General features: G+C 51.0%; 4 protein-coding genes across 4 annotated transcripts in view; 2 read left to right on the top strand and 2 right to left on the bottom strand.

The window, feature by feature from the left end:
* Window positions 1-291, top strand: part of aig1 (androgen induced 1) — a 2,842-nt gene extending 2,551 nt beyond the window's left edge. Inside the window, exons 5-6 of the mRNA XM_087805300.1 lie at window positions 1-70; window positions 138-291. The exon at window positions 1-70 is cut by the window's left edge and continues 94 nt beyond it. Of these exons, the coding sequence (XP_087661426.1) occupies window positions 1-70; window positions 138-157 (90 nt within the window). The 3' untranslated portion in view covers window positions 158-291. The remainder of the gene's footprint in view (window positions 71-137) is intronic.
* Window positions 292-2,062: 1,771 nt separating this feature from the next.
* Window positions 2,063-4,818, bottom strand: adat2 (adenosine deaminase tRNA specific 2). Its single transcript, XM_087805301.1, has 5 exons — window positions 4,553-4,818; window positions 4,394-4,498; window positions 4,073-4,330; window positions 2,499-2,571; window positions 2,063-2,442 (listed from the first exon to the last, which is right to left on the bottom strand). Exons 1-5 carry the CDS (start codon window positions 4,736-4,738, stop codon window positions 2,408-2,410), a joined length of 657 nt encoding a protein of 218 aa, XP_087661427.1. The 5' UTR covers window positions 4,739-4,818; the 3' UTR covers window positions 2,063-2,407.
* Window positions 4,819-5,014: 196 nt separating this feature from the next.
* pex3 (peroxisomal biogenesis factor 3) lies at window positions 5,015-7,510 on the top strand. The gene is made up of 12 exons (XM_087805298.1): window positions 5,015-5,327; window positions 5,399-5,530; window positions 5,587-5,668; window positions 5,727-5,770; window positions 5,842-5,963; window positions 6,020-6,086; window positions 6,145-6,199; window positions 6,307-6,445; window positions 6,496-6,566; window positions 6,619-6,726; window positions 6,786-6,882; window positions 6,939-7,510. The coding sequence occupies exons 1-12, from the start codon at window positions 5,255-5,257 to the stop codon at window positions 7,011-7,013; spliced, it is 1,065 nt and encodes a 354-aa protein (XP_087661424.1). The 5' UTR covers window positions 5,015-5,254; the 3' UTR covers window positions 7,014-7,510.
* A 128-nt stretch (window positions 7,511-7,638) lies between these two features.
* LOC148066917 (serine hydrolase-like protein) overlaps window positions 7,639-12,500 on the bottom strand; it is a 5,582-nt gene continuing 720 nt past the window's right edge. Inside the window, exons 3-12 of the mRNA XM_087805299.1 lie at window positions 9,694-9,807; window positions 9,571-9,612; window positions 9,493-9,512; window positions 9,362-9,436; window positions 9,203-9,306; window positions 9,061-9,140; window positions 8,968-9,002; window positions 7,985-8,058; window positions 7,837-7,924; window positions 7,639-7,778 (exon numbers count right to left, since the gene is read on the bottom strand). Coding sequence (XP_087661425.1) covers window positions 7,662-7,778; window positions 7,837-7,924; window positions 7,985-8,058; window positions 8,968-9,002; window positions 9,061-9,140; window positions 9,203-9,306; window positions 9,362-9,436; window positions 9,493-9,512; window positions 9,571-9,612; window positions 9,694-9,807 — 749 coding nt within the window. The 3' untranslated portion in view covers window positions 7,639-7,661. The remainder of the gene's footprint in view (window positions 7,779-7,836; window positions 7,925-7,984; window positions 8,059-8,967; window positions 9,003-9,060; window positions 9,141-9,202; window positions 9,307-9,361; window positions 9,437-9,492; window positions 9,513-9,570; window positions 9,613-9,693; window positions 9,808-12,500) is intronic.

Here is a 12,500-nt window from a genome sequence, read left to right on the forward strand (position 1 = left end):
ACTGCAGTGATGTGTGTCCTGTACGTGCTCGGAGACATCCTCAACACACACATCTGGGACTGCCACACAGGTACACACACGCACACGCACACACACACACACACACAAGTCTCTCTTAACTTCCTCTGTTTCTTCAGAAAAGGTCAAAGGTGAGTGAAGCTGTACGACCCGATGGCTCACTTCTGTGACCTCAGACCCGCCTGGACCGCCCAAACCCGAGAACAAGCACCTTCAGTACACACACACGCACACACTACGTTTGTCAATAAAGTTTGATTTGTGTGTTCAAGAGTGCGCCCCCTTATGTCTCTTTTATTTTAACGGTCTTTTACACAAGACCATGGCCTCTCTGACTGCAGTGGACACGCTGGAGGAGGCAAATGGACTGAACAACTTTTTCCACAGGTTTGAGCAGGTCACCTCACCCTCACTGCAGCTTCAGGACCAGTCGCACCTTTTTGTGCCCCCCCAGCTCCACACAACCACTTCCCAGCTTCACGTCACTCCAGGTACACGATGTACTTCGGAGGATTCGTCCAGGGAAGGCTGCTGGTCCTGATAAGGTGTCTGCTCGACTGCTAAAGACCTGCGCTGCTGAACTAGCTGAGCCGCTCCAGCATGTCTTCAACCTCAGTCTACGGCTGGGGAAAGTACCAACCCTGTGGAAGACTTCCTGTATTGTTCCAGTCCCTAAAAAGATCAGACCGAGCTGAACGATTACAGACCGGTGGCACTGACTTCGCAGCTGATGAAGACACTGGAGCGGCTGGTCCTCAAACACCTCAGGCCACAAGTCCAGCACATGCAAGACCCCCTGCAGTTTGCCTACCAGCCAGCAGTTGGTGTGGAAGATGCCATCCTTCACCTCCTGCATCTACTCTCACCTGGATAAAGGAAGCGGTTCAGTGAGAATCCTGTTCCTGGACTTTTCTAGAGCCTTCAACACTATCCAACCCACTCTGCTGCAGGACAAACTGAAACAGATGCATGTGGACCCTGGTCTGGTCTCCTGGATTATCTTACTGATCGACCACAGTATGTCAGGCTGAAGGACATCACGTCTGACACTGTGGTGTGCAGTACAGGAGCACCTCAGGGGACAGTACTGGCCCCTCTCCTATTCACCATCTACACTTCAGACTTCTGCTACAACTCAGAGCTGAGTCTCGTCCAGAAGTATGCTGACGACACTGCCATTGTTGGATGCATCAGGGACAACAGCGAAGACGAGTACAGGAGTCTGATACATGACTTTGTGGACTGGAGTGAGAGGAACCACTTGCAGCTGAACACCTCGAAGACCAAAGAGCTGGTCTTGGAGGTCCAGGACAAAGGCACGTCCAGTGTCCATCAGAGGCGACGAGGTGGAGATAGTTGACAAATATAAGTACCTCGGTGTGTGGATGGACAGTAAACTGGTCCTGCAACACAGACCATGTATATAAGAAGGTTCAGAGTAGAAGTACTTTCTGAGGAGGCTTCGATCATTTAACATCTGCAAGAAGCTCCTCTGCATGTTCTACCAGTCTGTGGTGGCCAGTGTTCTATGCTGTGGTGTGTTGGGGTGGAAATGTGTCCAAGAGGAGTGTCAACAGGTTGGACAGGTTGATCAGGAGGGCTGGCTCTGTGGTTGGAATGAAGCTGGACTCACTGGTGACAGTTGCTGAGAGGAGATCATTGAACAAACTACTGTCCATCATGATGATGACAGTCATCCTCTGAACACTGTCATCAGTGAGCAGAGAAGCAGATGAAGCACGAATGCTCCTCCCATGATGCAACACTAATAGACTCAAGGACTCATTCATTCCTAGGGCTATTAAATTGTACAATTCTGAGTTTGGGGGCAGAAGTGAAAGTATCTGGATGTTCTGTTCTATGTTAGTCTTTGTATCTTTGTCTTTGTTGTTTTTCTTTGATCTTTTTCTTTATTTTTAGACTTAGATTGTATCATCTTGTTCTTTCTCTTTTTTTCTCTTTGTTCTTATTTTATTTTGATTTATTTTTTATGAAAAATTTCTGTATCTGCTGTGGCTTTTGGAAAAAGAACAATCAATAAAGGTCTACCTACCTACCTTTAATGAACAACACCCCAACTTCATCCAAACGTTTATTGAGCAAAACATTCACGTTCTCTGGGTCACGTGGTGTCTCTCCTGGTTCTGTGTCTCTCCTGGTTCTGGGTCACGTGGTGTCTCTCCTGGTTCTGTGTCTCTCCTGGTTCTGGGTCACGTGGTGTCTCTCCTGGTTCTGTGTCTCTCCTGGTTCTGGGTCATGTGGTGTCTCTCCTGGTTCTGGGTCACGTGGTGTCTCTCCTGGTTCTGGGTCACGTGGTGTCTCTCCTGGTTCTGGGTCACGTGGTGTCTCTCCTGGTTCTGGGTCACGTGGTGTCTCTTCTGGTTCTGGGTCACGTGGTGTCTCTTCTGGTTCTGGGTGTCGGGGCTGAAGAACAGAAGTCAGTCACATGTACGACCAGTGTGAGGAAGAGAAACATTTACCGTTTGGATTCTCCTGCATGTAGAACTTCTTCAACATCTTCACGGACTCTTGTGCTCCATATCCAGAGAGGCACTGCACACACGTATTTATTACACACATATGTGTATACATACACACACAGGTTTAAACGCATGGATATACACACACACACACATTCATGCGTATACACACATACACACACACGGGTACACACATGTATTTATTACACGCATATGTATATACATACACACACAGGTTAAAACACATGTATATACACAGACATGTGTATACCTACACACTGGTCTGGAAAAGCGCTATATAAATACAAATTACTTACTTTTAATAATTAAATTGTTCAAAGAGAAAATCTCTCTTTAGTGTGGAACCCCTGCTGTCTCTGAGCCTCTCTCCTCCTCTTGGTCTTCCTTCACTGCTGTATCTTTGGGTGATATTTCATCACTAGTGAACAAGATGAAACCCTCCTCTTGCTCAGATGACGTCCTTCCTTGTAGGCTTTTTATCAAAGTATTTGATGTAATTGACCCCTGAGTTACCAATATGGTGAACCTCCTTCAAGAAACATCTGTGTTTGATGATCTACTGACTCCTTCAAGAAACATGTGTGTTTGATGATCTACTGACTCCTTCAAGAAACATCTGTGTTTGATGATCTACTGACTCCTTCAAGAAACATCTGTGTTTGATGATCTACTGACTCCTTCAAGAAACATCTGTGTTTGATGATCTACTGACTCCTTCAAGAAACATGTGTGTTTGATGATCTACTGACTCCTTCAAGAAACATCTGTGTTTGATGATCTACTGACTCCTTCAAGAAACATGTGTGTTTGATGATCTACTGACTCCTTCAAGAAACATCTGTGTTTGATGATCTACTGACTCCTTCAAGAAACATCTGTGTTTGATGATCTACTGACTCCTTCAAGAAACATCTGTGTTTGATGATCTACTGACTCCTTCAAGAAACATGTGTGTTTGATGATCTACTGACTCCTTCAAGAAACATCTGTGTTTGATGATCTACTGACTCCTTCAAGAAACATGTGTGTTTGATGATCTACTGACTCCTTCAAGAAACATCTGTGTTTGATGATCTACTGACTCCTTCAAGAAACATGTGTGTTTGATGATCTACTGACTCCTTCAAGAAACATCTGTGTTTGATGATCTACTGACTCCTTCAAGAAACATCTGTGTTTGATGATCTACTGACTCCTTCAAGAAACATCTGTGTTTGATGATCTACTGACTCCTTCAAGAAACATGTGTGTTTGATGATCTACTGACTCCTTCAAGAAACATCTGTGTTTGATGATCTACTGACTCCTTCAAGAAACATCTGTGTTTGATGATCTACTGACTCCTTCAAGAAACATCTGTGTTTGATGATCTACTGACTCCTTCAAGAAACATCTGTGTTTGATGATCTACTGACCCTGGTCTGGAAAAGTTCTACAAATAAAAATTACTTACATATAGATACATATATATACACACAAGTATACATTCACACACAGGTATACACGCGCACACACACACACACACACACACCAGTGGTAGTTTTTGTTCAAACCTTGAAGCAGGACCCAGTGTGTCTGAGGTCCGCCGAGGAAACGTCCAGAACCGAACCACAGCCTCCGAACCTGTCGTTCCTGCAGCCGAACACGACGACGGGCACGCGCACCAGCCTGAGCGCGGCCGCGCACATGACGCACGGCTCCACCGTCACGTACAGCACCGTCCTCTCGCACACCTGGACCCAGTCCAGCCGCTCCCGCCGGCACCGGTCCAGAAGCTGGTCCAGAGCCACCATCTCCGCGTGCCTGCTGGCCTGCACGACACACGCACACGCACGTCAGCGCGTCACCGTCGAAGAACGAAGGACGTGACGTACGTTTTTGCTCTCGTTGACTTGGTTCCGTCCACGACCCAGCACCTGGTCCTGGTGCACCAGCAGACACCCGACCGGAACCTCGCCGCCCGCGAGCGCCTCACGAGCCTGAGGAACACATGTTCGCGTTTGATGTCGCTGATGACGTCACGTGCTCGTCACCATGTGGAACGCGCGCGACATCCACTTCTCGACGTCCTCGTGGGTCGGTGCCGTGGGGTTTGATCCGGACCGCGTTTCCATGGAGACGTCACCGCGGGAGCTACGTGCTAGACCGGAAGTAGAGGAGACGACAACTTCCGGTAACCACGTGACATTGGGACGCGTTTGTAGCGACAGTAAAAACATCTTCTGTTGTTGAGAAACAGATCACGTGGTTCATCAAACACGTGATAACTGACAGAGAAGAAAAACATTTAGTTATTTTAATACAATTATTTTAATACATATAATTTAATACATATATTAATAAATGTATTTTAATACATATATTTGAATATATATTTGAATATATATAAATGATTCCAGTGAGAAACTTTGACGTCACAATTAGATTCCCACTCCCTCCACACCAGCAGGTGGCGGTAACGAGTCCGCATTAAAACAGGAAGTGGAGTTCGCTCCACGTTGACGTCATCACCACTCGCTCAACAGGACTAGCTGAAGACGACTAGTTAAACAGGTGCACTAGTTCAACAGGTGCGCGATCCGCAGAACAACATTTGAACGTGTTTAGTTTCAAAGGTAAAAGCGGAAACTGTCTTAGCATTAGCAACATGCTAACGAGCTGCATCCCCGGAACAACCATGACTCGCCAGTGACGTCACACTTCTGTTGCTGGAGTTTGTTTTTTTGTTGTGAAAAATGTTTTTCTCGGTTTGGAATTTCGTGAAACGACACAAGAGGAAGTTACTTTTCTCCGGAGCGGCAGTTGGAGGTAACTGTTAGCTTCAGCGCTAACGCTTCAGGTGTGATGCGACTGCGCATGTCAGTGACGCGTGTGTGCAGGTGTGTACTTCCTGGCTCGATGTGCGCAGAGCAGGATCCGGCAGGTGCAGGAGCGGGAGGCCGGCGAGTACCTGGCTCAGGCCCGCAGACAGTTCCACTTCGAGAGCAACCAGAGGACCTGCAACATGACAGGTGAGTCTGCGTGACGTCACGCCTCCACGCTGAGCTCACGCGGCTCTGGTCCTCAGTGTTGTCCATGCTGCCCCCCCTGAGGGACGCCATCGTCAGCCAGCTGGACTCTGAGAGCCTGACCCTGCTGCTGAAGACCAGGTCAGAACCACGTGGTCCATGTGACCCACAGAAGTGCTGATGCCGTGTCTGTGTTCAGGCCGGACAACAAGCTGGAGATCTGGGAGGACCTGAAGATAATCAGTGAGTCCTGAGCGGGTCACGGTGACCCGGGTGTAGAGCGGCGGCTCACGGCGACCCTGGTCTGCTTGCAGGTTTCACTCGGACCATGGTTGCGGTCTACAGCACCTGCATGCTGGTGGTCCTGCTGAGGGTCCAGCTCAACATCATCGGGGGCTACCTGTACCTGGACAACTCTGCCTCCGGTCCGGTCGCGGTGAGGTCAAGAGGCCGCTCGCCCGTGGTGTCATGTGACCCGCCTGTCGTCCGCAGACTCCTGTGGCTCCTCCTGACGTCCAGCAGCAGTACCTGTCCAGCGTGCAGCACCTGCTGGGAGACGGTCAGGACCAGAGGCGGCGCCGCTGACCTGCAGTGACTCACGCTGTTGTTGTGTTCAGGTCTCACTGCGCTGATGTCGGCCGTGAAGCGGGCCGTGGTCAACGCTCTGGGCAGGTCAGTCCTTGAACCTGGTGATGATGCACTTCCTGTCTGGTGGCGGTGACGACGTCGCACCTATAGAGCGTTAACTTGTAGGGTTTCACGATGTCCTTGTGGTCCAGAGTGTCTCTGAAGACCAGCCTGTGTCTGCGGGAGCTGGAGGAGCAGCTGAACTGGATCAGAGCCGAGGTGGAGTCGGACTCGCGACGCCCTCTGACTCGTTACCTGCTGGCCACGGACGAGGACGCTCTCGCCGACCAGGTGAGTGGATCTTGACCTCTGACCTCCCAACACTGACCGTCCGCCCTCAGGCCTGCGGTCTGACCCCGGACGACCAGACCACCATCCGCCTGCTGGAGGAGACCCGGGACATGCTGGACAGGTGAGTCTGGGGGAGTTCCTGCCGTGACCTTGACTCACGGGCGTCTCTTCAGTCCTGACTTCGCCCTCGTGCTCAACGCCTGTCTGCACCGCGGCTTCTCGCGCCTCCTGGACAACCTGGCCCAGTTCTTCCGCCCGACGCCCGACAGCGCCCCCGACAGGTGAGTGGCGGCAGCACGTGAGTGGTGATGGCGGCGTCATGTGACCGACTCTGCCTCAGTCTGGCCGGCGTGCGTCTGCCGCTGGCGAAGATCATCCCCATCGTCAACGGCCAGATCCACAGCGTCTGCGGAGACTCGCCCAGCGACCTGGTCCAGGTGAGCCGGGGATGCGGGCGAGCGCAGGTGTGTAGTCTCACACTCGTGTCTTTCAGGACCTGCTCGGCGACAACCAGGTGAAGGAGTTCGCCGCCAACGTGTACGAGTCGTTCAGCTCGCCGCACGAGTGAGGCTCGTACACGAGTGAGGCTCGTACACGAGTGAGGCTCGTACACGAGTGAGGCTCGTACACGAGTGAGGCTCGTACACGAGTGAGGCTCGTCTGAGGGCTCAGGGTGTCCAGCGACGCTTTTGTAAATGGTTTTTTTATTTCCATAAAACATTAAACATGAAGAAAACATTGACGTGGACGAAAGAACTCAAACGTATAAGAATGTTCTTCATGAAACTCGACATGTTTTGAAGGCTTTAGAACATCTACTGGTGATGATGATGATCTTCATCAACTCCTCAGAGAAGATGTTGTTCTTCTCCTGACCTTCATTCTTCGATCTTCAGTAACACGAAGTGTCCACCAGAGGGCAGAACACGAGTAGAATGACGTCACAGAGACGTACTGACTATTTGATTCTCACCTGTTGATGACGTCACACATCACCTGATCATTGTTCCCTCAGGAGACACTTTATTCAATAAACATCTTTCTGTGCAAAGATGGTGAAGAACATTGTTGAGGAACTAGTTTCATTTGTTTGTTTTACTAAACCATTCCAACGACACACACACACACACACACACACACTCTGAGGTCCTGCTCCAGGAGGTCGTGACCTCTGAGGACCTTCATGTGATGGCCAGACGGTCATAATGTTTGGGCTCTACAGCCTGGACTGTGATGGGCGGGTCCTCTGCAGGAAGGGCCCGAGGGCGCCGGCGACCCCTTCAGGACGGTTGAGGTGACAGTGGTGGTCTCCAGGTACGCTGACCAGACTCACCTGCAGGACATCACATGACCTCAGGTGAGGACGTCACAGAGTCTCCTGCGCAACTCACCTGTTGGTCTCTGTACACCTGGAGGATGTTGGCGACGACCTGGTCCTGCTCCGACTCGGGGTACTGGCTCCTGAACCCCTCGTCTGCTCTGAGGGTCCAGACAAGAACCTCAGCACCTCCTAATGTTTGGTCCACTTTGGTTTCTTACGTGACGATGAGAAGTGAAGATCTGATCCTCCTCTGGAGCTGCTGCAGGTGATCCACACTCATGGACACCTGACTCTGAAGGTGAAGGAAGGAGGAGTCAGAGAGATGGAAGGAGGAGTCATAGTGATGGAAGGAGGAGTCATAGTGAATGAAGGAGGAGTCAGGAGAGAAAGAAGGAGTCAGAGTGAAGGAAGGAGGAGTCAGAGAGAAAGAAGGAGGAGTCAGAGTGATGGAAGGAGGAGTCAGGAGAGATGGAAGGAGGAGTCAGGAGAGATGGAAGGAGGAGTCAGAGAGATGGAAGGAGTCAGAGTGAAGGGAGGAGTCAGAGTGAAGGAAGGAGGAGTCAGAGAGATGGAAGGAGGAGTCAGGAGAGAAAGAAGGAGGAGTCAGAGTGATGGAAGGAGGAGTCAGGAGAGATGGAAGGAGGAGTCAGAGTGAAGGAAGGAGGAGTCAGGAGAGATGGAAGGAGGAGTCAGAGAGATGGAAGGAGGAGTCAGAGAGATGGAAGGAGGAGTCAGAGAGAAGGGAGGAGGAGTCAGAGTGAAAGAAGGAGGAGTCAGAGTGAAGGAAGGAGTCAGGAGAGAAGGAAGGAGGAGTCAGAGTGAAAGGAGTCAGAGAGAAGGAAGGAGGAGTCAGGAGAGATGGAAGGAGGAGTCAGAGTGAAGGAAGGAGGAGTCAGGAGAGATGGAAGGAGGAGTCAGAGAGATGGAAGGAGTCAGAGAGAAGGAAGGAGGAGTCAGAGAGGTGGAAGGAGGAGTCAGAGTGAAGGAAGGAGGAGTCAGAGATGGAAGGAGGAGTCAGAGAAGGAAGGAGGAGTCAGAGTGAAAGAAGGAGGAGTCAGAGAAGGAAGGAGGAGTCAGAGTGAAAGAAGGAGGAGTCAGAGATAAGGAAGGAGGAGTCAGAGATAAGGAAGGAGGAGTCAGAGAGATGGAAGGAGGAGTCAGAGCGAAAGAAGGAGGAGTCAGAGCGAAAGAAGGTACACACCAGGTTGATGGCGACGTCCCTGGAGAACTGAACTCCTGCTGGCAGAAGAAAACGTCAACGATGACAAAGCGTCGGACGGACATGAAGACGAACCTCCGTCTACGTCCACTAGGCCGCGCTGCAGCAACACTCGCACAGAGTCTGGGGTCAAGGTCGGGTTTGCTGCCGACAACCTGGAAGATCAGGAAGTTCTTGGTGAGCGCGGTACGAGGGTTGGGTTCAGGGCAGCTCCGACCTCTCAGCGGCGCCCTGGTAGGTGTAGGTCCTGGGCTTCTTCTCGGTCCTCTCCAGCTGCAGCATCCCGTCCAGAACCTGCCGCAGCCTGACAGGAACGTCCGCCTGACACACCAGAGGCACTTGAGCATCCGAGCCAAACCCAACCCAGAGAACTCACCGCCTGGCTGGGCAGGAAGCCGAGGGACTCCAGCAGCACCAGGTTCTCGACCATCTCCGGGTACAGAGCGCTGAACTGAAACAGAACGTGTCAGAGCAGAACCGGACCCACCGGACCTTCTAGTGGCTCACCGTCCCTGCCACGTTTCCACCTGCAACACACACTCCGTCAGACGGGCCCACAGGTGGACCGGCACCAGCAGTACTCACCCATGCTGTGACCCACCAGAGTGAAGCGGCTCCACTGCAGCGCTGGAGAAGAACGAGCAGCAACGACAGAAGGAACAGGTGATCAGAACATGTGTGGTCCAGACCCGGTGCTGGAGAACCGACCCTGGACGACCCGCAGGACGTCAGCGACGTAGGCGCTCAAGTTGTAGAAGAATCCCGGAGGCCGGTGTGACGAGCGCCCGTGACCCGGGAAGTCCATGGCCACGTACCTGAAGTCTGAAGAAGACGAGGTCAGAGGTCATCCTCACACCAGGATCTGAGACCTCGGAGCCAGAACGGGTCCTTCTGACCCAGACACCGGCTCTGATCCGAGTCTCGTTAGAGAAGAGAATCTAGAGGAGAAGGTTGGCGACTAGAGGAGAAAGTTAACGACTAGAGGAGAACGTTGGCGACTAGAAGAGAACGTTGGCGAGGAGAACGTCGGCAACTAGAGGAGAACGTTGGCGACTAGAGGAGAACGTTAACGACTAGAGGAGAACGTTAACGACTAGAGGAGAACGTTAGCGACTAGAGGAGAACGTTAGCGACTAGAGGAGAACGTTAACGACTAGAGGAGAACGTTAACGACTAGAGGAGAACGTTAACGACTAGAGGAGAACGTTGGCGACTAGAGGAGAACGTTGGCGACTAGAGGAGAACGTTGGCGACTAGAGGAGAACGTTAGCGACTAGAGGAGAACGTTAGCGACTAGAGGAGAACGTTAACGACTAGAGGAGAACGTTGGCGACTAGAGGAGAACGTTAGCGACTAGAGGAGAACGTTAGCGACTAGAGGAGAACGTCAGCGACTAGAGGAGAACGTTAACGACTAGAGGAGAACGTTAACGACTAGAGGAGAACGTTAACGACTAGAGAAGAACGTCAGCGACTAGAGGAGAACGTCAACGACTAGAGGAGAACGTTAACGACTAGAGGAGAACGTTAACGACTAGAGGAGAACGTTAACGACTAGAGGAGAACGTTAACGACTAGAGGAGAACGTTAACGACTAGAGGAGAACGTTAACGACTAGAGGAGAACGTTAACGACTAGAGGAGAACGTTAACGACTAGAGAAGAACGTCGGCGACTAGAGGAGAACGTTAACGACTAGAGGAGAACGTTAACGACTAGAGGAGAACGTTAGCGACTAGAGGAGAACGTTAACGACTAGAGAAGAACGTTGGCGACTAGAGGAGAACGTTAACGACTAGAGGAGAACGTTAACGACTAGAGGAGAACGTTAACGACTAGAGAAGAACGTTGGCGACTAGAGGAGAACGTTAACGACTAGAGGAGAACGTTAACGACTAGAGAAGAACGTTGGCGACTAGAGGAGAACGTTGGCGACTAGAGGAGAACGTTAACGACTAGAGGAGAACGTTAACGACTAGAGGAGAACGTTAACGACTAGAGGAGAACGTTAACGACTAGAGAACGTTAACGACTAGAGGAGAACGTTAACGACTAGAGGAGAACGTTAACGACTAGAGGAGAAGGTTGGCGACTAGAGGAGAAGGTTGGCGACTAGAGGAGAACGTAGGCGACTAGAGGAGAAGGTCGGCGACTAGAGGAGAACGTTAACGACTAGAGGAGAAGGTTGGCGACTAGAGGAGAACGTTGGCGACTAGAGGAGAACGTTGGCGACTAGAGGAGAACGTTAACGACTAGAGGAGAACGTTAACGACTAGAGGAGAACGTTGGCGACTAGAGGAGAAGGTTGGCGACTAGAGGAGAACGTTAACGACTAGAGGAGAAGGTTGGCGACTAGAGGAGAACGTTGGCGACTAGAGGAGAACGTTAACGACTAGAGGAGAACGTTAACGACTAGAGGAGAACGTTAACGACTAGAGGAGAACGTTAACGACTAGAGGAGAAGGTTGGCGACTAGAGGAGAACGTTGGCGACTAGAGGAGAACGTTAACGACTAGAGGAGAACGTTAACGACTAGAGGAGAACGTTAACGACTAGAGGAGAACGTTAACGACTAGAGGAGAACGTCAACGACTAGAGGAGAACGTCAACGACTAGAGGAGAACGTCAGCGACTACAGGAGAACGTCAACGACTAGAGGAGAACGTCAGCGACTAGAGGAGAACGTCAACGACTAGAGGAGAACGTCAACGACTAGAGGAGAACGTCAGCGACTAGAGGAGAACGTCAACGACTAGAGGAGAACGTCAACGACTAGAGGAGAACGTCAACGACTAGAGGAGAACGTCAACGACTAGAGGAGAACGTCGGCGACTAGAGGAGAACGTCGGCGACTAGAGGAGAACGTCGGCGACTAGAGGAGAACGTCAACGACTAGAGGAGAACGTCAACGACTAGAGGAGAACGTCAGCGACTAGAGGAGAACGTCAACGACTAGAGGAGAACGTCAACGACTAGAGGAGAACGTCAACGACTAGAGAAGAACGTCGGCGACTAGAGGAGAACGTCAGCGACTAGAGGAGAACGTCAACGACTAGAGGAGAACGTTAACGACTAGAGGAGAACGTCGGCGACTAGAGAAGGATGTCGGCGACTAGAGAAGGATGTCGGCGACTAGAGGAGAACGTTAACGACTAGAGGAGAACGTTAACGACTAGAGGAGAACGTTAACGACTAGAGGAGAACGTTAACGACTAGAGGAGAACGTCGGCGACTAGAGAAGGATGTCAGCGACTAGAGGAGAACGTTAACGACTAGAGGAGAACGTTAACGACTAGAAGAGAACGTCGGCGACTAGAGAAGGATGTCAGCGACTAGAGGAGAACGTTAACGACTAGAGGAGAACGTTAACGACTAGAGGAGAACGTTAACGACTAGAGGAGAACGTTAACGACTAGAGGAGAACGTTAACGACTAGAGGAGAACGTCGGCCACTAGAGAAGGATGTCAGCGACTAGAGGAGAACGTTAACGACTAGAGGAGAACGTTAACGACTAGA

The sequence above is a fragment of the Callionymus lyra genome, chromosome 13 (assembly GCF_982586985.1).
Source record: "Callionymus lyra chromosome 13, fCalLyr1.hap1.1, whole genome shotgun sequence".
NCBI classification, from domain to species: Eukaryota; Metazoa; Chordata; class Actinopteri; order Syngnathiformes; family Callionymidae; genus Callionymus; species Callionymus lyra.

What these genes read in the sequence shown, in the direction of transcription:
- adat2 (XM_087805301.1), bottom strand. Translation starts at nt 4,738, where the DNA reads ATGTTTTTACTGTCGCTACAAACGCGTCCCAATGTCACGTGGTTACCG. An exon ending in TGTCGCGCGCGTTCCACATG is followed by an intron (nt 4,499 to 4,552) that starts GTGACGAGCACG and finishes TGTGTTCCTCAG; the next exon opens with GCTCGTGAGGCGCTCGCGGG. An exon ending in AAGTCAACGAGAGCAAAAAC is followed by an intron (nt 4,331 to 4,393) that starts GTACGTCACGTC and finishes TGTGTCGTGCAG; the next exon opens with GCCAGCAGGCACGCGGAGAT.
- pex3 (XM_087805298.1), top strand. Translation starts at nt 5,255, where the DNA reads ATGTTTTTCTCGGTTTGGAATTTCGTGAAACGACACAAGAGGAAGTTA. An exon ending in CTCCGGAGCGGCAGTTGGAG is followed by an intron (nt 5,328 to 5,398) that starts GTAACTGTTAGC and finishes GCGTGTGTGCAG; the next exon opens with GTGTGTACTTCCTGGCTCGA. An exon ending in ACCCTGCTGCTGAAGACCAG is followed by an intron (nt 5,669 to 5,726) that starts GTCAGAACCACG and finishes GTCTGTGTTCAG; the next exon opens with GCCGGACAACAAGCTGGAGA.